Below are 22,972 nucleotides of genomic sequence, written 5' to 3'. Positions count from 1 at the left end.
GGAAAAAGCTGTGCTACAAGCCTGATATTCCTTATAAACATAACTTAGTAGTGTGCTATGTGATCACATAAAGAGGATTAATACACATGGTACAGCACATGTGCTTGTTACGTCAACCAGTTCACCCACTGCTACATCCTACATCAGTTTTAATGAACACAAATGCACATCTATAGCTAACACAAACCTGCAGCTATACTGAAACCAACTATTACACATTTTCCAGCTGAAGACAGACATCAAATGATTAAGGTATACGGTAGTATTACCATGGGTTCAAATAATACTCTGTGTATCCGTGTCCATCAGCCTTTGAAACTGGAACCTTTTCCAAGGGGTTGCAAATTCTTTCAGCAGTTTTAACTGAATACCATATACCATGCCCTTTTCTCCTCCCCTCCATGTAGCACTACTGAATAGGTCAGCATGTTACTAATCCTACATTGCAGACTATGTGCAGGATTCAGAGACTCTAAGACCAAAGGCAAAGTAGAAAAGACCTAATGATCTTATTGCCAGTACATGTCACTATATAAGGTCATTTTTACTCTTTACTTTCATCTTTTATATTCTATATTTTGTAAGAAAAACTGGATTAATTAGTTGAATTCAAGCACAGTCTAACTTCTACTTAAACATTATACCAAATCCACAACTTTCTGAACAGTTTGACAGGCATGCACCTTACAATGAAGGCCCCATTCAGAAAGCACAAAATTTTGCTGCCACCCCCTCACCCAGAAGACACAAACTAAGGAACCAGAAAGAAAAATGCGCAGAGACCATTGGTAAGGGAACTTGAGCTACTGGTAAGTAACTTTCCTTTCATGGTGCATTTTGGATGGACAAAAATTGCTGTATACATCTTTTCCACATTTAAACAGTAATGCTGTTGGCTAAGCATACAAAAGCAGAAAACTGAAAAGAATTGCATTAGAATCATTCTGTTTATACACCATTCAAAATTCTTTCACTACCACAATACGGTGACTCTCCTAGCCTCAACATCACAGATCAACTACATATACTATCTTGTAAATGATCCCAGTGCAACTTTAGCCTAAGCTGAGGTCTCAATTTTCACATCTATCTCAAGTGTCTAACACATGCAGCATTTCTCTCTTGCACCGCCTGCTCCCTTTAAGTTGCTATAGCATGTGGCTTTTAGATCTGCCAGCACTACATTGATGCAAGTGATATACTGCTCCCTCTCCTTCTCTGGTTAGGGTAAAAATACCTTTGTTCTCTTACCGATCCCTACCTTTATTTTGCATGCAAGGGCTTCTGGTGTTGCATCACACAGCTCCAGAATAATCCATGGGAAACAGAAGATCAGCAAATTCTTTAAAATGCTGTATTTTGTGGTTTGACCTCAGTGACATCCTCTTAAAGTAAGGAAGTCAATCAAAATCTGAGTTTAATTTTGCTAAGATTCTGCATTCAAAGTACTGGGACTATCTGATGGCTTATGTTGACTCAACTAATCTCAATGCTTCTAACTGTGTGGCTCAATAGAAGAAAACCACGATTACTATTTAACATTAAAACAAAGCTTTTTTTTTTTTTTTTATATAAATAGGTTTCAGTAGGTCCTTCCAAAACTTAAAAGCACTTACAGAATAAAAAGTATGCTTTGAAAATATATAACTATTGTTTTGAGAGTTAACAGGAAAAAAAATGTACCAACTAACTGTCATTGCGAGGCTAAGGAAACTATTGCAACAGAGAAAACACATTCAGCTCAACTTCCTCTACAGCTCATTTGTCTAAAACATTCTCTGAGTTGTATTTCCTCACTGGCAGGGGAGGCAGAACCTCACTTTGTAGCCGAACAATGACAATGGGCTGTAGTATAAAGAAAAGGAATGAAAAAATATTTAAATCTTAAAACTTGCTTTGCAATCTAACTAAAGTACTATGAGACTTCCCAACAGATCATGGAAGAACTTCCACTGTAACTTGGCTTTTATCTATTTCTAAGGAAGACTCGGGGAGATAGAAAAAGAAATAAATTATAGAACCTCTGAAGGTTCTGCTTTTATAAATATCTACGTTCAGAAGTGTTTTCTATTGAAACTCCATCATAAAATTATGGAAAATTGTAAGCAAAATCGTATGAAACCTTCAGACTATCCCTCAATAGCATGATTAACTAGAAAAGAGGATGACTGACTGAAATCATCTCCCCACCCCATTTCTTTGTCAGATTCTGGACATCCTTTCAAGTGGCAACAGGGACAATTTAGACGAATTGCACTAATGACCTTCGTAATCTCCGATTTTATGGGTGAATAACCAACAGAATAGGTAACAATAGGTCTCTGCTTTCACCTTGAGAAATGGACCTTCACATTCAGGTCATGAGTAAGGTTTTGCACAGGCACAGAAATCCGCCTGCAGGTTCACTTGTGAGCCTTTCTTCGGCTCATGAAGTCACTCTGAAATTTGGTGTGTCACTCATTGCCCAAAACTGCAAGCAGGAAGTGTCAGGAGCTGAGGCTCACACCTTTTAACGTGACAAGAAATCAGTGCCAAGTCCCCAACACTCCATTCCATTTGCTGATGCTTGCAAAGCTCCAGCTGGCGCAACCTTCTTCTGAAAAGCCATTTCACCTCTCACTGGTAGGAAACAGGAAGAGGCAGGACTGTCACCAAGCCTACACAAGGTCCTGGAAGAAAGGACTTACCTCATTTCCTTTTATTGCCAGAGAAGATCCAAACCTTTCAGACACATATTACCACTAACAGCCTTTATTGCTGGTGTTGCTGCATGCTTCAGAAAGACAGAGCATACTTTAAACTACTCACATGGAATGACATGATTAAAAGGAAATATTGAAGAGAATTTAAAACTCAAATTGTTTTTCCAAATTTTGTAAAACTAATATCAAATACTTAGTAAAAAATTATCTATGTATGAACAGGCACAGATCTCAAAGATGACTGGTGAAAAGACTTAGGAAGGAATTAATACATACTTAGCAACTAAGGCAGAAAACCTGGCATGGGAGGGGGCAGGGGGAAGGGGAGAAACCTATCTACTTCACTCTCCCTGAAACTCCTAACTAGAAATACCAGCAGCTTTAAGAAATCACCAGTCCTGTATTTGTGATGTTGCTATAACATGGAGCTTCCCACAATTAATGTATATCGGAGACTTACTTTTAAATTATTAACTTCCCAGGAGTTGGAATATCAGGGACAGAACTCCACAGGTCATGTTTTATCCTGCTCTCTGCTCTAAGCAAACGAGTGCAGCTATTTACAAACCATCATTTTTAACCAGATTTTAAAAACATGATAGAACGGTGACGAAAAATCTTGGGAACCAGTAATTTCATCTTCCAGTCACACCACTATTTTATGAAAAGGCAACACCAGAGGACCCCCTCAAAAGGCAATAAACTATGAAGCAAAGGAAGAACTATCCCAGGCTCCGAGATGTTTATGATGGCTTATTCCTTTGATCGGTTTATGTAAAGGACCACATGTAATCATCAAAACAAATGCATACAAGTTCCAGCATTCCCCACTCACTTTCTGCAGGAAGTAACAGTGCATAAGACAGAGGATGCAAACACAGCACACTATTTCATACCACCCCCTTTCACTCACCAAATTAAATCTCTCCCACAAGACAAACAAGGACTATTCAAACATCTGTTGTATGCAGAAGCAGGAACCAGGAAGAATGGTATGCACGCAAGAACAAGATTGAGTGAAATCAAGAACACCCTTACCTGAACTGAAGGTGCTGGCTCTTGAGATTGCTTACTGGTAGTTCCTTGTGAAGATGCTAAAGCAAAACTGTCAGTCTTGTGTAACACTGGACCATCAATCCTGGCAGATACATCTGTCCTATGTGACTGCCATGTCTCTTTTCTGTGATGAGATTCACCAGGTTGCTCATCTCCAAAGGCAGCCCAAGAACAGCTGTCTTTTTGTTCATCTTCAAAAGCATTCCAGTCCGTAGCCTGGTTACAACCTGCTGAACTGAAGTCTGCGAAGTCGTCACAATCCTGAAAAGCAACACTCTCATCTTGAGGTTTTGGCACTGAATCAAAGTCTCCAAATTCACTGTCATCACCGTTTTCTACCTCAGTAGTATGCTGGAAGTCTAAGCCAGAAGTTTTACTGGTAGTATCACATTCTAAAGTGTCAGCAGCCGGATTTAGTTCATCATGATCCAACCTTGCTGGCTGGTGAGAAACAGTACTTGTGTCCCTGAATTCACCAAATTCATCATTAGGCTCACCAATATGTGCGGGCTGTTTGGAAGGTCCTTCTAGGTCTATAGCATTTATTGATTCTTGAGCATTAATGAAGGTGGGAGATGCACTGCTGACTGAGCCAAAATCACCAAAATCATCATCATGTGTGTCACTGCAAGCTACTACTACAGTACTACTTCCACCATTCTTAAGATCTTCAGAATCATCCAATTTTTCCCCTGCAAGATCACAGCTTAGGCTTTGGATCTTATCAACTTTGATGCTCTCTGTTCCTGAAGAGCCATCAGGCATAGTAAGATCTTTGCCATTCTCTGTGCCATGCTGTCTTCTTCTTCCACTGTGTTCTCCATTTTCAGTAGTGCATATTGAACTTCCAGTTACTCGAGACTTACTAGAAATTGCGAATTCATTATCTTCCAGTGCTGAGGGACCCTGTTCACAGCTAATTTCTGAAACGCAAAATTCTTCTTCACTATGAGTTACTCTGTTTATTCTGTTGTTCTCCTGAATGCTCAGAGAGTCTCTTTCATGAAGAACGCTGCATATTGTAGGTCCTGTTCCCTCTAAATGGATTGGCTTTTTGCTTGAGAATGAAGCAAAATCTGCAAAGTCTTCACCTGAGCTAGGCATTGAGTTCAAATTTTGCTCAGTACTATGGGTGCTAACAGTTTTCAGTCCCTTTGAGTCACCGACACTGTCTAGATCTTCTGTTCCCTGAGGATTTGCAGGGTCTGATGCTGCAAATCCGTTTGTTAGAATCTCTAGACATGGAATTTTCTCACCATTACAAGCATCTATTTGCTCATTCTGGCTCTCAACAGCTATACCAGTTCTAATGACACAAGAAGAAAAACCCTCTGATTTCCCAGTGTTGTCTCTTTGTTCCCCAATTTTGCTTACATCTTCTAAAGCAGTACCTGAAGTTCTAAACTTGGATTTTTCTTTGCTGGTATTAGTAGCTGGCATATCAGAAAGTTCCTTAGTAAGAGTAGGAAGCTCTGCAATGCAGTCTTTAACATTTTTAACAGATGTGAAAGTTGCAATGCTAGCTACATTGTCAGAATAATCATGGAGTGGGATGAAATGATTTGTGGGTATAAACTCTTCCTTTGGATGACTGTAGTCTGGTGTATCAAAATCAGGAAAAGCTACTCCAGCAGTGCTTACACCAGAAAATCCTCCAAATTCATCTTCATCATCATCATCAGCTCCATTGTCTAGTGGTGGAGGGGATGAGGAGTACATTCGAATAATATCTGGTTCCATTGTTTAGTTCCACTTCAAAGTTAATGTATTTCTATAACGGTGAAAAAAAGTATATTAGAATTTGGCTAGCTTTTATAATTAATATTTTTTAATTTTACTGTTTCACATTTTGTTTTACAAGTGAGCATAGAGGTCAATATCCATATTAGATATGAGAAAGGAACACTCCCCAAACCCATTTTCTAACCGATTCTTTTGTTTTAGAAGTCACAGAGAATCTATTGGGGACAGTTCACATCTCTTGTAAACTACTACATGATTGTATCGTCAGCAGACAGTGCCAAAATACCAGAATACAAACCACATTTGCCTTGAGCTGTTGTGCGCCACAGACAATTCAACTCAGTTTTAACCTACCAGTTCTCTACCTCCCATCACAAGCAATCCAAAAAGTACCCAACGACCCTGGTGCATCTTTTGCCTTGTGTGCTCAGCTTACTGTGTGACAGAAACTAAGCCACTTGACAGACTATGCCGCAACATTCATGTACACAAGGCACCTTCAGTAGCAACAAAGACTTTGAAAGATGTTTCCATAAGCTTTGAAACTGTGAAAGCGTGGAGGAAGGAACTGCTGTTATAATCATTAGCTATGATACACTGCCCTACTCTCTAAATTTCTTTCTACCAATTCATGGTGTCCCTGTTCTTTGGATCTCATAACTGCAAGCCAACGCGCTGTCTCCACAGCTGCTGCCGCCAGCCTGCTTTTGTCTTACAAACCGCCAGTTGGGAACAAGCACCAGCAAAGCCTAGAGCAAAACAAACTTCATCAAAGCTGCTTCTCAAAGGCAGAAAGGAGTAAGATTATCCGTAAAATATTTAAACACAAATCACTAAATCACAGGAAGGAAAAAAAAAAAGGAGAAAGTATTCCCACAGCCTAGATAGAAACAGATTAAGGACTCCATCTTAACACTGCAAACCATTACAGTAACAAGCAAGATATGGATGGAAAGCCTTCTTTCCTAAGGAGTGATCTTGGTACTTTTTTTCCAATATTGTGTGTAATTAATGAAACAATAACTAGATTGTTTATAGATTCATAATTGTACATATCACTTAACTAGTTCATACCTTATGAGGCCCTTAAAGGGAGAGCTATGACCAAGCTCTTTGCATTTCGAATGACACTTGTCAGGAATAAACTGCAACATACCAAGCATTATCTACAGAAAGAGTGGTAACAATAGTACAATAGTTCCACTAGTAAATATTTGAATTTCTAACCACCAGAATAAGGGCAGACTTTACAATACTAGTTCTGAATCATAGATAAAACACTATCCTTAACTTCAGCATCTTTAGCAAACAACTTTGTACATGAACCTAAACTACAGCACACAAAGGGTGTAACAACAACAAATGAAGCTCTGCACAACATATCTCAGTGCTTGAGCCGAACGACTCTTGGTATTTGCCAGGGAAGGTATTTTGCAGTTATAAAAGAACATCATGCTTATCAGATGAAACCATGAAGTAATTTGTAACAACACATGCAGACTGAAGAAGGCTGAAAAGGAATTTTGTTTAGAATAAAGAGTAAGTTGTCAACAAGCTCCCACATAGGCTTACTCAGCAGCAGCTGCTTAATAAAGTATTTGAGAGAAGAGCTTCTCTCTCATCTGAGGTCTCATCTCTCCAGAGCACTCTCCCTTTTACATTAAAGTCTAGCAATTGCTGTTTAATGCATACACTCATGTAGATCATTTCAGAGATGTCTGTAGAGTACGACTTTGTGTTCACACAGAGATTACTCCAACCTGTTTAGCTTCCAAGCCTCTGTGCTTTCAATCCAGCAAATACAATACTAGCATTTCTTCTTTGTAACTATTAGAGCAGCTTTTCCTTTTTTATATCCAAATTTCCAAGATCTACTGCGGTCAGCCATCAACACTAAGATTAAACACTCAGCATATCCAGACTACAACTGCTTTCTGAATGTTTTACTGCAGACAAAGATCCATATGCTATACACAAAGATAAGCTCTGGTAGGTGGAAGTGCTGGTTTTGTTCTTAAGTAGAAGACAGACCGGTTTGGTAGATATTGGTATATATCAGCTGTGTTCATCTCAAGGCACCGCATCTTGCGGATAGCACTATTTAAAGCTATAGGGGAGCTGGTTAAACAGTGAATGGTACTATGGCTAGAATTCATGACTTCTAGCACCTTGAATCAGTAGCTCTTTAGTAATACACTGACATCTAGGAGAAAGGACAGAGAAAACTGCACCAATTGGGATGGGACTCACTCTACCCCTCCAATTCCTGGAAAAGGGAAAGGATTCATTGGGGTTCTTTTTAATAAAAAGGAGTGGACTTATTTGGTTATCAAAAAAAAACAAAATCATCCCTTGTAACTAAGTTTGCTTTCACAAGACTCCACTTGAATCTCAATAAACAATAGCATAAGTTTATTGTTAAACCTCCTGAAATTTAACATGAGTTGTTACAGCTATTTGGAAAATTCGGTCAACACAGTATTTTTGATGTTACCCCATGTGACAAAAGCTGAAAAGACCATAAAAGCAAGAAACTAGTTCTTGAATCAAACAAAAAATGCCCTCAGCACTATTTCAAGGACAGCGCTGACTGGATATAAGCCTTTATCATCCCAGAAGAAACAGGAAGCTGAACAGAAACAACGAAATGGCTGGAAAGAAGGAAGGTGAAAACGGGAATCCTACTAAAACCACCCCGACTGGCTTCTGGGTAGGGTGGAATAATAAGCACCTCCTTGTACTGCTTATCCCACCAAGCACTATGATTGAAGCCCCTGCAACCTCAACAACAATTTAATCATATCATTAAATGTTTTATTCTTTATTAGGCAGAGATATACAATCCCTTTAAAACACATCTCTAAAGCCATTTAAAAAGAAAATATTTTAATATGTTGATTTACAGCATGTTGGTTTACATTGGAAAGAAAAAGCCATATAACTAAACCCATAGACATTTGAAGCAGAAAGTCAAATACTAAATACTTCCATTACTCTCAAACACGTAGCCTATAAAACATTACGTGCTTGAGAAAGTCAAATGCTTCTGCACAAGTTAAAGCTAGCATATGATTTTGAAACCAAGATTTCTGAAGTCCACAAGACCCAATTTTGAAGCTTTCCGTGCAGTATGAGTAATAAAGATCCAAGTTTAACACCAAAGTGAGTATATATGATATAAATACATATATAAACCACAGATACATATCAGAATTTTCTTCTTTTGAAACAGAATAATCAAGTCATGCACGCAATTATAGTCAAGTAAAAAGGAGACTAAATCTAGGTAGACCAGTCTTCTTTTTCCCAGAAACCTTATCTGTATAGATGAGAAGTCATGAGAAGGGAAGGAAAAAGCAAAGACAGAAGCAAACTCAGATTTGTTTCCAACTGGCAAATACATAAACCTACAGCCCTGCACACAGACAATGACAAAGTAGTTTTGCTGGTTCAGTAATAACACAAATCCACATTGTACTCCCACAGCCTAAAGTTTTCTAAAATCTTGGAAAGTACTTTAATCTGCTGCAACTATTTGCTTGGCTAAGAAGCACTGCCAGCTCAAGTGGCCTATCTAGATTACCACAACTTTATGGATAGGAATCAGATGCAGGAGGATGCTAATGAGCCTCCTAACTTATGTATTATGTAGACTCACAGAATCATTAGGGTTGGAAGGGATCTCTGGAGATCATCAGGTTCAACCCCCTGCCAAGGCAGGGCCACCTAGAGCAGGTTGCACAGGAACGTGTCCAGGCAGGTTTTGAATGTCTCTAGAGAGGGAAACTCCACAACCCCTTGGGCAGCCTGTTCACTGCTCTGCCAACCTCAACGGAAAGAAGGTCTTCCTCATGCTGAGGTGGAACCTCTTGTATTGTAGTTTATGGCCATTGCTCCTCGTCTTGTCACTAGGCACCACTGAAAAGAGTCTGGCACCATCCTCTTGGCACCCGCCTTTGAGATATTTATATGCATTAAGTGAGATGCCCTCTCAGTCTTCTCCAGACCAAGCAGGCTCAGCTCCTGCAATCTCTCCTCATAACAGAGATGCTCCAGACCCCTGATTATCCTTGTGGCCTCTGCTGGACCCTCTCCAATAGCTTCTTGTCTGTCTTGTACTGAGGAGCCCAGAACTGGACACAGTATTCCAGATGTGGCCAATATTACTTCAAAAACTAACATCCTAACACTATGAATTCAAGGCCTGAAAAAAAGCTCCTGAACTTTCCTATTAAAAAGCAAATTTGTCTGTATGTTTCACCAAAAGCACGTGTGTTTTATTTTTAAGTCTAGTCTTTTCAGATTTATAGGCTTGTGTAAGTTGGTTTTTCACTTGAGTCATTTGAAATATCACATTCAGCTCTGTATTAGTAACTGCTCCACAACTTGACATCAGAAGATCTCATGCAAGAAATGCAGGTTAAGAATTAATTTCTGTCAACACTGGACATAAGTCCATATATTATCCATCCTAGCAACTCTACCCACTTTTTTTTTTTTTAACCATTAACTGTATTATCTTAGCATTAGCTAAAAATAAATCATAATAGAGTTGAGAAAATCCTTAGAGGCAAGGATGTTCTAAAAAAACAACCCCAAGATGCAGCATTCAGAAAGCAAACTGAATAAGAGAGCAGAAAGCAACACAGTCAAAGGGAATTTACCCACACGACTCCTTTTCTTTCCAGTTAAATAAAAAAGGGAGGCAAGGAACAAGAATAGTAGGGACAAACAGAGGACAAAGATAATGTGAAGAGACTGCATGGAGGCTGAAGCAGACTGCCAAAGCCCAATCAAATATGTAGGAAGATCTCTGACCATCTAAAAATTTTCTCTCCTGCAACTTCGGCCATAAAACAGAAGAAACTTCCTTCAATTTTTCATTTCAAAGCACTTTTAAAACATCACAGCGATCATTTACACAGCAGTAGTCCAGTAGCACAATGCTCTGCTCCAGAAATGTTTCAACAACAGTTGCCAAAACAGGATCTGCAAGGAACATTAATTGTACACTTAAAAATCTGATTATAGGTTTAACAGTCAGCTACATGTTTAATCAGTTTAACCCACAAGAACCAAATACATAATCAATTGTATATTAACTTGTGTATATTTTTTTAAATGTCAGCTATTACCAATGACATTAGAGTTGTATTTTAAAAGTTGAAGAGCTCCAAAATGTATGAATCTGTATTGTATACGAGTGTAAGATTGTTATGTTAACACAATTTAACTGCTGGTTACAGAACTCAAAAGGATACCATACTCAAAGTGTAACAGAAGGAAAAAAGTCATTCCAGAATTCTCCCTCCCTTTGAGTGACTAATTAGTGATAATTCTTTTTTTTTTTTTTTTTTAACAGGGCATAATCCCAATTCTCCTTGCAACATAAGAACAACGTGGGAATTTTTTGCCTTGATATAGTTTCTTCAGAAAGAATTTCATTATGATCCCCTTTCTTGACTTCCAAAAATGATCCACCTGCCAACCATAAACTATTGAACCAAATTCATTATCATCCACTGGAACATTAAGATAGAGAAAACCCACAAGTCCAACAGAACAACTTTGTCCATTAATTCTTTTTACTTCATCCCTGCTTTGTCTGGCATCTCAAATGGGAACTAAGATACCCAACTCAGACATGGTCCAAACATTAGGCTATATAATTTTGTAAGCCTGGTATTTCAAGTAATTAACCCAAAATGTGATTTAACTCAAAGAAGAATTTGAACAAATCTGTGACCGATACGCAGATTACTTATCTTCCCCAGATTTTTGAGGGAATTGACTCCTAAATTTAGAAGTCAGCTATGAAGTTAACATGCGACTTTCACACTTACTATATTTAAACATTCTTGAAACACGCTAATTTTAAGCAAACAGAAGTCAACAATTTTTCAGAACACAGTGTATAGTAAGGATTCTTCTTTGGAAGGAATTTCAACAGCTTTTACTTGCATGTAATAAAGCAGCTGCTTCTAAGATTCATGATACACAACAGCCCAGGTTTATGGCAGCAGACCTGACCCCCTGAAGTGTAGAATCTGACAGAGTTTAAGTGTTCGTGTTTAGACTGAATTATTTTAGCTACAATCACAGATTTATTTTGACAAGTGTCAGCTAGTTTTTCAGATCACAATAGTTTAATATTAGACCGATGATGGATTTACATCAATTTCTTGTGACATGCAGTTGTCCAATATTTTTCAGGAAAAACTATTAAAGAATTGTGTTCTCTTTCAGATGTCATTTTCTGCAGTCTGACTGTTTTTTAAACCTGAAACACTGCTTAACTTCTTGCTTCCATGTACTTATATTCATACTTTGATATTCACTACGAAGGAATTTCACAAATGTCAGTATTTATGAACAGAAGACCACTGTTGAAGTCATACTATAAATGTAATTCACAAATACACTTATAACTATATATTGACATTTTACTTTAAAGGAAAAAAAGTAACTCCTGATTAATTTGGTAAGATTCAGTTATGTTACTGCAGCTCTTGGTTTAAACCTTTTTTCTAAGGCCACAAGAATTTAAGAATGTAACTCAGGTTAATTTAAAACACTTAGAAGAAAGCAGAAATAAGTAATGCTGGAAAACATAAAGAGTAGTAGTTGACTTAACTTTGGATAAGGCAAGGATATGGAATGACAAAACCCATACCATTCTGTCTCAAGTCACTAACCAGGTTTCTAAGCATTTACTATCAAACCAGGGTATCTTATTATTTGCTTTCAGCAAATAGGGAACAATATCTGCTTTCCTCATGCACAGATCACATCCTCGTTCATTACTTTTTGTAGAATAATAGTAACATTCTAACAAAGACATGGCAGCAAAGAGAACAATGCGATTACACAAAAGCAGGTATAAATAGTTCCTTCTCTAAGTATCTTCTAAGGCAGACTTGAAACAGCATGTTTGGCTCTTACATAAGAGCTAAAAAACAGGGAGGCCACAAAGAGTATCTCAAAGAAATACTCAAGGCACGTAAATTCAAAAGAAGAAGCTCCTTGTGGAGCAGAACGTTCCCTTTAACTTAAGATGAACATTAGCAAAATGATGGATAACCTCTCAGCTGTGGATTACTCTGAAAGCAAAGCTAAGTTAAGCAACCCATCAGTTAAAGCATAAAGAAAACAAAATAATCAGAAATGGCATGATCAAGATCTCCATGACAGAAATGACAATGCTGCTGAAATGCCCTATAGTAAAAGTCTTGCAGTGGCAAGGAGATGGATTTAAGTCATTAGCTGCTAGCATCTGATCTTTCCAAGAACATTTAACTCTTCTACTGCAAGGGAATTCCTCAAGCAGATACCAAAAATACCACAGTGAGGACCAGATTTAGAATTCTCATTACAGTAAAATGCTGGCTTCCAGCAGGAAAAGCTGTCCTCTTCTATTATAACCTCCTTTTCATTGACTTACGAACAATGGAAAATGGATTTACAGTCTTTCTGCATCTGAGAACTTATTTCTAGAAGGTCCATTGTAAATAAGGAGAGTCTGATAAAATAGCATTTCTACAACCCCAAACCACTCTAGACAGAGAGTCACCATCCAGCCTGAAGTCAATATGTTCTTAAATTGGTTTAATAAGCTTACTTTTATTTTTGGAATAAGTTACCAGCAAACAAAATACAGCAAGAAAATGTTTCCTTCATAAAGTCTCCAGGAAATCAATGTTTTCGATTTTGAAGGTAATGCTATTACAGCCAGAAGGTCCATTACCCAAAGCAGGAGTTTCACTTTTTTTTCCTTGCTTGGACATATATGAGTTGAGGAAAACAATGTTCTCCAGTTCCAGTAAAGGAAATATATGTAAGCCTTATTTCTTATTAGCTGACATTTGGAATTAATCAATACCACTGTATATTACTGTGGTTTCAACAAACACCAAATGTGCTAGACACCTTCAATTAAAAGGTGTTGTATGTAAAATGAACATTAAAGAAACCAAACTCAGGAGACTGCCTTCAGGATTCAGGTACTTATCTCCGGCAGCTCATTCTTCCTGTCCTCCTGACCTCCCCAGGCTGGCAGTAAACACCAGACATCCTCAGAGAATCCAGCCTAAGCAAGATTCAAGCCTTTGACAGCGCTCTTCTTCCTCTTACTGCTGACAGTACAGGAAGACCAAGTTAGGTGGCACAAATGTGAAATTTAAACAGAACTGGGATATAGATAACTTCCTTTACTTATGAGATTATATAAGGAAGGAATCAAACATAAACTTTCAGTAGTTGTGCTGTTTCATTTATCATAGAATGGGTTTGGGTTAGAAGAGACCTTAAAGATCACCTAGTTCCAACCCACCCACCACGGGCAGGGACACCTTCCACCACACCAGATCGCTCAAAGCTCCGTCCAACCTGGCCTCGCATCCAACCTTCTCCCTATTGCATTTTGGCTTAGCTGTGGAATCAGAGAAACATTTGAAGAATCCAAATCTAAATGTGTTAGTTCACAAAACAATTTTTTTAACCGAGAATACCATTACTTGCCCAAAACCAAAAGATCGAGTTATTTTTATAAAGTTACTACATGTAAAAAAAAAAAAAAAAAAAAAAATTAAAAAAATTAATCTTTCAACTCAAAATCTACTGACTTGCTTTAACACCTGCACATAAAAGACATTATCTGTACCTAAATCTGTAAGCAGACAGTGGGGAAAAATGTTGTAAGAACAAGCATGTTTTTAATCCATCTCGGCAAACACAACTGGCTGGGAAAGTCAATCAGGTTTAAAATCTGTCTCCGTGGGAACACAATATTTGTGTCCAATGTACAGCACACATCCATGCAATGTGTAAAGACAGATGTCGTAAGTAACACATAACTGGGATGTTTTCGTTCTTATAGTTTCTTAAATTCCTTTTAAAACAGTGTTCAACTTGGTGAGAAAATCTATTTCAGGATGTTACCCTCAAACATGCTAGCTGGGAACCTGTTCTAAATTAAGACAAAAAGATGCTGGATTAGAAAGTATTAGAGCTAGATTACTTAAGGTCAACTGCTCTCAGAGATTTATTTAGAGAGCAATATGTTCTTCATCACACATAAACCCTTCGAACTTCACACAGACTACCGTAAGGAGCAGATTACAACCACTGAGAGGTGCACTCTTACACGAAGGGTTCTCCCACAGCTTGGCAGAGGAAATGCAGTTGCATAGGGAGAACAACCACAGGTCCTCCTTCCATTACTGCAAACTTCTTGTTTTTAAGTGAACAAACATTTTTCTTCAACACACAGAGAAGAAGTGAGGGGAAAAGAAAAGGCAAAACCCACCAAACAACCTGACTGAAGCAAGCTAAACACACAGAGCAACAACAGGCTTACATTATTCATCATTTATCCCACCTACAGACATTATCTCATAATAAACACAATACAGGAAGGACACCTAATACTCCAAATAACAACATCTACTCTCCACCACTTTTCAACAGACATATGAACTTCAGGTTTCACATTTCCTTCCCCCTGGCACCTACTTTCAAACGTATTAAAGCAAAGACAAGTTTTGCCTTTCTTGTGGTTCTTGCAAAACAGCACTCTTGGGCTTGAAAAACCCAAATTACTTGCCATACAGAAACAGACTCATTACATCACCTTGCAACTGGTACCAACACAGGAACATTTCTCACAGTATCAATCCAAACTTTAATTGCTAAAGACATTAGCATGGAAGAGAGTACACTGGAAATGAGATTGTCAGTTTTCAACCAAGGCACATTTCAGGGCCTTTTTTTGTGGGCATAGGAGCTGCTTACACTGTGTTTTCTGCACAAAGGAAAAATGAAATTAACAGACAAAACTTGTGAAACCCAGCAATGAGTGAGACCTAAGACACCTCTCTTAAGGGGACTATCCAGAGAAGTTAGGAGTATTTTGGAGTATTTTGAGTCCCCATGAAAGGGTTAGCATGTCATTGCACTGAAACGTTCACAAAGACATAGCTTAAATTGTCAAACAGTACAATAGCACAGAAAGGAATGAGCATTTTGTCAAAAAAGAATTTGAAAGAACATTATGCTGCTGAGTATAGTGAGAACAACCAGATCCAGCATCAGCTTCTTTACCGCTGGGTTTCCAACTGATACTACTACGTATCTGCAAGGAAAGCTGTATGAATATTTCAAGAGGAAAGGGCAAAGAGTTGAGTGAAGCCCATCTAGGCTGCTCCATTACTTCCACTGTGAAAGACAAGTCTTTTCAAAGTACTAAAAGTTTCAGGATATCATTTTATGTAATTAGGGTGTTAAAATCCTTCCACTAACTTAGCAAGTTACTAAAGAAATTTTCAAGAATAAATGTAAGTTCACACGCTGTCTTCATCAACAGAAATAGACAACACAAATACGATTCACTGTGTATAACTCTGAATTTTATAGACTATTAAATCCTTTGTGAAGTAAAACCATGATGTGAGCAAAACCAAAATAAAAATACTTTAAAAAGCAAAAATCAGACAGCATGAACTGATCTGTCAAGGCCGAGCTCCTTCAACTGCTTGCTTATAATCAAATCAAGGAAGTAAAGAGAAGAGGTCATACTTTCACATGACCTCAGAAGGTCATACAACATGTACTTTATGCAAACATTATGTGGAATGGGGACACCACAGCCATACTGGCTTTTCTCAAGTCCCTTTATTATAGCAGTAATTTGTATTCTTAAGTTTAAATTAGCATATGCTCAGATATATGCTATTTATTTTCACCAATATGAACGTTTAAAAAAAACCCCACAACCTATCAGTAGCCACAGGTACTTCATCTCCTCCCCTGGCTCTCCCAATTAATGTTATATTCCTCCAGGTACAGCTCCAACTTCATCACGAGGAGCTGCTACCTCTGTGTTAGCTGTGAACGTGCATACTGTGCGTCGACAACACAACCTAACGTTTTTATGCTTAAAGTAGGCTAATTGGTTTTCCAAGTCTAGTTCATTTGTCCAGAGGATAAAACAATGAGGAAATACTTTTAATTTTGTTCAACCTCCAAGGACCAGACCAGTCAAAAAGCAGGGTTCATCAAACTCACTTTATGATGGACTCAACAGCTGCAAAAAAATAGTTCTAATGAAGCACATCACATTCATGCAAAACATGCATGAGAACAAAACTTATATGACCAATGCACTACAGCTCTTGTCAATGATGCTGCTTCTATTCACTGCATTTATGAACAGATGTTCGCCTCAAAAGGAGCAGACTTCTGATTTCAATTTCTGTGCTGAAGCTGGAAGGAAAGGGCTGACACCATCAAGAAGCCAACTTACAGACACTGTGAGGGAATCCCAAGGTTTAACCCTTGGTTTAAGGAATTGTTTTTAAGGAAAAAGATCATTTTAGTTCATCGGGTAGCCACTTACAACAGCAAACCGAAGTGTCAAGACCAAAAAGCATTTCAGCAATTTTGCCCCATTTTAAAAGGTGCTACTTCTATAAACATAAAATAAAATCACAACTCCACTTCAGTGTGTCATCTTCAGATGCATTTAGCAACTGACACGCTTCATGCCCCTTAAAAAAGAAAGCTTATTAGGAAAAGCAAACCCACAGGACAGCTCAACTTCTTGCACCGCATCACGGAGCCCTCTCCTCCAGCTGCGGCCCCGCTGAACCCCACAGAACCGCGAGGCTCCGGCTGCCACCCCACCTGGAGCCGCTACGGGAAACCGCCCGCTCGACCCCCGGGGCCCGCGCCGCCGAAGGACAAAGCCGCCGGTCTCCGACGCCGGCCCTGCCGCGGCCCGTCCCCTCGCTCCAGCCGCGGCGGGACGCACCGAGGGAGAGGCGCCTCAGCGAGGGGAAGCGCCGCGGGGCTTCACCCCCTTACCCAGCCCTCCCGCCGGGCAGAACGGCCCGGCCCCACCGCCCTCCCCCGGGGAAGGAAGGGGAAGGTCGGAAACCGCGGTGCCCTGACAGGCCCCGGCCGCTGCAGGCCCCCGGCTGAAGCTCCGAAGGGTCCCCACCCGCCACCGCGGGGCAGGGGGTGCCCGTCCCCGGCCAGGCCCGGAGGAAACGAGTCGCCTCCCCGCACACGGTAGCGGCTGCGCCGGGTCTTACCTGCGGGCTGCTTGGGGGGCGGCGGAGCCCGGGCGTGCATGGCGGCGGGCGGGGAGGGGGAGGGAAGGGGATAAGGGGACCCGGCCGGTTATCTGAGGCCTCCCACGGTAACCGCCATCGAGGGGGAACCCATGTCACGGCGACAGGAACCGCGTCGCTGCGGCCCGGCCCCCTCCCGGCGGCCACCGCCTCCTGCCCCGCCACCGCCCACTTGGCCTCCCGGCAAGCCCCGCACCGCGCTGCCGCCTTCAGAGCCGCGTCACTTCCCGCAGCGGCCGACGGGGCGGGCGCCTCAGTAAATAAATAAACTACCGAGCGGCGGTGCCTGCCCCGCTCTGGGTGGGGTTACACAGCGGGGGAGCCGCGCCGCCGCCATCTTAAGTGCTGGCAAGCCGCTTCCACCGCGGCAGCGCCGACATCTTGGGCGAGGAGGGAGGCGATGCCGCGGCCGCCATGTTGAGCTCGGGAGGAAAGAGGGCAGCGCCTGGTTGCGGCGTTTTCCGTGCCCTGGCGTAGGCAAAATAAGGTGTTTTAAGGTTTTTTATAGCGTTGTTTTTTAATTTTCCCCCTCAGGAGTGTTGTGTGGGCTGCGCTAGGTAGAAACCTGCTCTCGGTGCCGGGGATCCTGTCAGGGATCCCGTGAAGGGGTTCGGGCTGCTTTGAGACATAAAAGAATACACATCCAGAATCGAAATGGGGAGTTTGGGGCGAAACCCTTCTCGCAGGCGGTGCGGGGAAGTGACGGGAGGAGAGCGTGCGGAGGGGCTGCGCTTTGCGGGTCGAATGTGGTACCGGTAGCACCGGGGCGGCGGCCCCAGCGGAGTTTCTCTGCCGCCAAGACGATCGTGGTTATGTCTGCGCTGTGGGAGGGTTTAATTTACAAGTGCTGAGGGTTAGGCCGGTATTTCTGCATAGGAAATTGCTTGTTGCAGAGTTTCACTCCTTTGAAGTTGGAGTAGCCTGATCCCGTATGTATGACCCCACAGCCATGTCTCCAAAGCCACCTCTGGAACAGGCTGCCATACCACTCACTATTCCACCTTTTATGTCTCCTTGTGACCACAGGGTAAGTTCCTTCAACTGAAGAGCCTGCAAACCGCTTAGTCCCGGTGGAGTCCCTGAGGGCTGTCTGCATCGCGCCCAAAACCCCGCTTGTGGGCATCAGGGTCTGCCGGAGTTCAAAGAGTAGCTTGGTACACATTTGTTTCTGGAAAAGACGTTCATATGTGCTTATGCTTCATAGGGAAGGTGTGTACATAGGCTAGCTGTAGGTGCAACGTTAGTCAAATCATGCTTTAGTTGAACTGGCTTTTTACAGTTTTGTTGGCTTGTTGGTTGTGCAAATTCCGTCAAAAAGGAGTAGAAAGACTGTCAGAAAGGCATACAGGGAAACACTCTATTTTTAAGTATTTTTAAAATATATATCTTATTTACCCTTTTTCCCGAGGAGCAAAAGTAGATAATGGTTTGACCTCATAGGTGGAAAAACATTTACAGCAAAACCACTAAATAAAGTAATGGGAGGTAATAACATATGCATCCTTCTGTTTTTAAAATATTTTGTTGTTGTTGTTTTCTGATACCTGTTTACTGGTGAATATTGTCAGAACTACAAGCATGTTAGGTCTTTAAAAATGCATAACGTGTTTTGAAATAATGTGCAAAGCCTGCCATTCATCCTTTGACGGCACTGAACCGAACACTGTACAGCAGTTACACTGTGCAGCAGTTACAACATGCTGGCAAATTACAATAATAAAATAGTGATCAAAGTGTAATATTAAAGCTTTTCTCCTACAAAGGTTTAGACATATATTTAAACACACAGTAGTTTGGCTGAGGAAGGCTTGAAACAAGGCTATTCGTGGAACTTTTCATGTTTGAGGTAGGTTTGTGGGATAAAAATGCCTCAAATGCATTTAAGAGTAATTACAATTCATCTGCTAATTTAATAAGAAAAGCCTTTGTGAAGCATGGGGAAATTACATTGTTAATACAGTGTTTCTGTTACGTTAGGAATCCAGTTAAAGTAGCTGAATATAATCATAGGTGGCTGTTAATGAGGCTGTGTGACTATTAATGAGGCTGCGTTAGTTACATTTCGCCGCCTGGTGGCTGTTTTCTGTATTTCAGCTTAGTATCAGCAACAGTGTAAAGCTTGTGACCTGGCAGGGCAGAAGGAGAAGCTGTGAGGGAACTGGAAGGCAGGGCAAATTTTTCTTTGACCTTCACCCAGTGTACAGTAACGTGTTTTACAATGCGAGGATGCAGGGAAGAATCCCTAAAAGCAGTGAAATACTTTATTGTAAAGCAACAGACAAACTAGATCGTTTCTTCGCATATGTGACAGTAGCCATTAAGTTTCAGGGGCCCAAAATACATATCAGTGTGTGGTGTTAGTCCATGGAGAATCATTTCCTATTCCAGCTGTGTTTACTTGATGGTCATTGACCATAAGTGTTAATCACTCTTATGGCAACTTTGTAAATATTATAATTAGAGGAAGTAATTTAGTAATTATCTTCCCTTATACAGCTGATGTATCAATGATTTGAATAAGCATATGGCATAAACACACTGCCTATAAACTCCCCAGACAGCAGTCTGAGCCTGAGCACCCTAAAGAAAAGAATAAAGGCCTTCTGTGGAAAAGACCAAAGCCAGAAGCACAACCACATACCATGAGAAGAGAGCCAGAAAGATCAACAGTGTCAGTAATTAGGCCCTAGAATAGAAGGAAATTTGTTAAATAAAATTCCCAGATGATTTGAGGAAGTGACTCATATCCTAAGCTATAAAGAAAGGCAGAAAATCCCTCCAAATGGTCCCTGCCAGTTTGACCAGAGGGACATTTCCTTTTTTTTTCTTGGTGGTATTCAGTTGTTTCTGGACCAGAAGCTGGTGTTCTATCCTTTTTCAAACATATGGTAGGGGCTGTTTTCTTCCCATACATGCATACTTCCCAAGCAATTTCTTTTCTTACAGCATGGTGAAAAAGCGTTGTAACTTTGAGATATCCATCTCCTTGTGAAGCCTCTTTGCATAGTGCAATAAACGTTTTAAGTCAAGCAGGACTGGTCTTGGTAACTCGTGGTCCAGCCCTAACTTGTTAGCTGCAGTAAAGCAGCTTTATCAGTCACTGCTGCTGAGTCCTAAACTGTCAGGAGAGGGCGCAGCCTTCCTAGAAGTGTCAAATGGCAAAAGGAATCGTGGTGTGTTAGGATGACTCAGACAGGCGCTGCCAAAAACCGTGGTCTGGAGGCTCGGACGCTCTTCCTGGATTGGGAATTGAGGATGGCAGGGAGAACTTGTTATGGTCTACATCCATGTCCTTCATAAAACTTAGACGTTCATAATTCTCAAGAAAATTGATTATAGGGAAACAATTTAGCTTTTTATTTCTCATTTTAGAGTTTACAATGTGGTTCCTGAATGTAACTTTTAGTGCTGCTATAAGCTGTACCATATATTGTGTAGTGTAATGCAGAATATCTTCTGAAAGGTGCTGGGCTGCTAGCAGTGGACAGTGCACTTTTTTCCTTTTTTTTCTTCTTTTAATTTCAAAAATATGTACAGTACAACATGGCTCCTGGCAGTGGAAGCTTTTTGTGGCTTCCCAGCTCAGTGTATGGGGAAGAAACTTGTTCTAATCAAAGAGTAGATAAATCTTCAAACTTCGGGCAGTTTGCTTCCCTCTCTGCTGTGTCTGGCAATGCTGCTGATCAGAAACTAGATAGTTGCTTTCCTGAAAAAATAGCATGCTTTATTTTTATTTATTTTAAATTCAGACATTTCAAGATTTGAAATTATCCATAGAATGAATTTAAAATGGTCTTTAGACCTACCAGATCATTTCACTAATGCCAAGGGCATTCATTTCTGCTAATGGCAGGGCAATGCCAACTAATTCAAATATTTCTGTGGAATATATAAAAACCCCAAGCAAATTGAAAACAGGAAATCAAACCATTGCAATTCATCTTCACAGAATGTTTTTGCTTTTTCTCATCCTGACGTGAAACTGAATTGGCACATTTCTCTGCAATGTTTTTAATTCAGTCAAACTGCATTTATCTTAGACCATTATAGCTGAAGTACCCCCTACTACTGCATTATCAAACAGAAGGAGATTTTCTGACTGAATTTACCAATCAAGCTTTACATTAAATTTGTTTGTGGCTGTGGGTTTCATAGGGTGGGCATTATGAGAGTAGCTGAATGAATAATACGTGCTTTCTGCTGCCTTCTAAATGGGCAGCAGTTAGTAAAAGAAAAATTCTGTGGTTACTGTTAGCTAAGTTAAAGCTGCAGCTGAGCAGAGAATGAACTCTTACTAAAGCCAGACTGCCTGGCTCTTCCACAGGGCACTGCAGAGCTCTTGTCTGTGTTAGAGTTGAGGGAGCCAGGAGTGTGTTTTGTCCCCAGGGCATCCCCCAAACACAGTAGGGACCCTCTTGTGAAGACCCCGTCTGGGTCTGTAAGCTGGCTGTGCAGCAGATAACCTGAGGGTCCATGTTCCCTGTGGTTCTAGCCGTGTCTGAATTAATTCCTGCTCCATGTGGTCTTCATGTGTCTCTCTGCTGACAGTGAAAGGAATTTGCTGAGCATGGCCTCCCCATGCTAGGTGTTACCCATTATGACAACCCTTATGTAGTAGTCTCTCTTTCCTCCCAGGGCTGTAGTACCTCTTGGATCTTTTCAGAGGCACTGAGATACTCTTCTAAACGTCTGAAATGCCCAGGTCTTCTGCATCACTGCTACCTCCTTTAACATTAACCTCTGGGCATGCAGAATGACCAGGCACTGGTTTCTCTTGTTTTGGGGATCCAACAAAGGTGTCTTAACTTTTCCCAGCTCTTCAAGGAAGGGACTGTCTCCATCTGTTCTAGTTGCAATGGCATAAAACATAAAACATTGTAATGTGTGTTTTAGATGGAACACATAAATCTTCTGTTTGGAGTGCAAGTTTAGTACTTTTTACAAATGTCCCTAGCTGTATTTTACTAGAGCCATAGTACGAAAGAAGGCATTGCATAGCAGCCCATTCTCTTTTGATTTACAAGCCGTTCAAAATCCCAGAATTATCCTTAAACAATCCTGCGTTAACTACAAAGCACCCTACGTAGTTACAGAAAACAGATGAAATGGCAGTTATTTTAGGTGGGTGTTAGAAATCTTCTATGTCTGAAGGGCCTGTAGGTTTTCTTGATTTTTGGCTCAGGCTTATTTGGGCAAGGATGGAGCTGCTGACACTCAACAGTGCTTGTTGGGAGGAGGTTTTGATTAGTTTGGGTTGGTTGGTTTGTTTTGTTTGTTTTCTGAGGAACTCTTTTTCTGAGTCTTGACCATGCTTACAGGTTGTTACAGGTTGTCACTGAAGCC

The 22,972-nt window shown here is 40.6% G+C and overlaps 1 protein-coding gene and 2 long non-coding RNA genes across 5 annotated transcripts in view; 2 read left to right on the top strand and 1 right to left on the bottom strand.

Moving 5' to 3' along the window:
• AFTPH (aftiphilin) overlaps positions 1 to 17,803 on the bottom strand; it is a 48,756-nt gene extending 30,953 nt beyond the window's left edge. The window contains exons 1-2 of one of the 3 annotated variants that reach the window (XR_003991904.1): positions 17,591 to 17,744; positions 3,741 to 5,529 (exon numbers count right to left, since the gene is read on the bottom strand). Coding sequence is in view for 2 of the 3 variants with exons in the window: in XM_030489974.2 (XP_030345834.1) it covers positions 3,741 to 5,498 (1,758 nt within the window). In the remaining variant the exon portion in view is untranslated. Of the gene's footprint in view, positions 1 to 3,740; positions 5,530 to 17,590 lie in introns of all 3 variants that reach the window. The other 2 variants (XM_030489974.2, XM_030489977.1) reach the window with 2 other exon arrangements.
• The window catches only part of LOC115609582, a 25,044-nt gene continuing 19,862 nt past the window's right edge, over positions 17,791 to 22,972 (top strand). Inside the window, exon 1 of the long non-coding RNA XR_003991907.2 lies at positions 17,791 to 18,116. This is a non-coding gene — a long non-coding RNA (uncharacterized LOC115609582). The remainder of the gene's footprint in view (positions 18,117 to 22,972) is intronic.
• On the top strand, positions 19,817 to 21,442 carry LOC115609583. Its single transcript, XR_003991909.1, has 2 exons — positions 19,817 to 20,300; positions 20,576 to 21,442. It is a non-coding gene; the product is annotated as an uncharacterized LOC115609583 (long non-coding RNA).

Source organism: Strigops habroptila, chromosome 6 (assembly GCF_004027225.2).
Source record: "Strigops habroptila isolate Jane chromosome 6, bStrHab1.2.pri, whole genome shotgun sequence".
Lineage (NCBI taxonomy): Eukaryota > Metazoa > Chordata > Aves > Psittaciformes > Psittacidae > Strigops > Strigops habroptila.
Note: the sequence above shows the minus strand (reverse complement) of the source record. Positions and strands in the feature narration are given on the sequence as shown.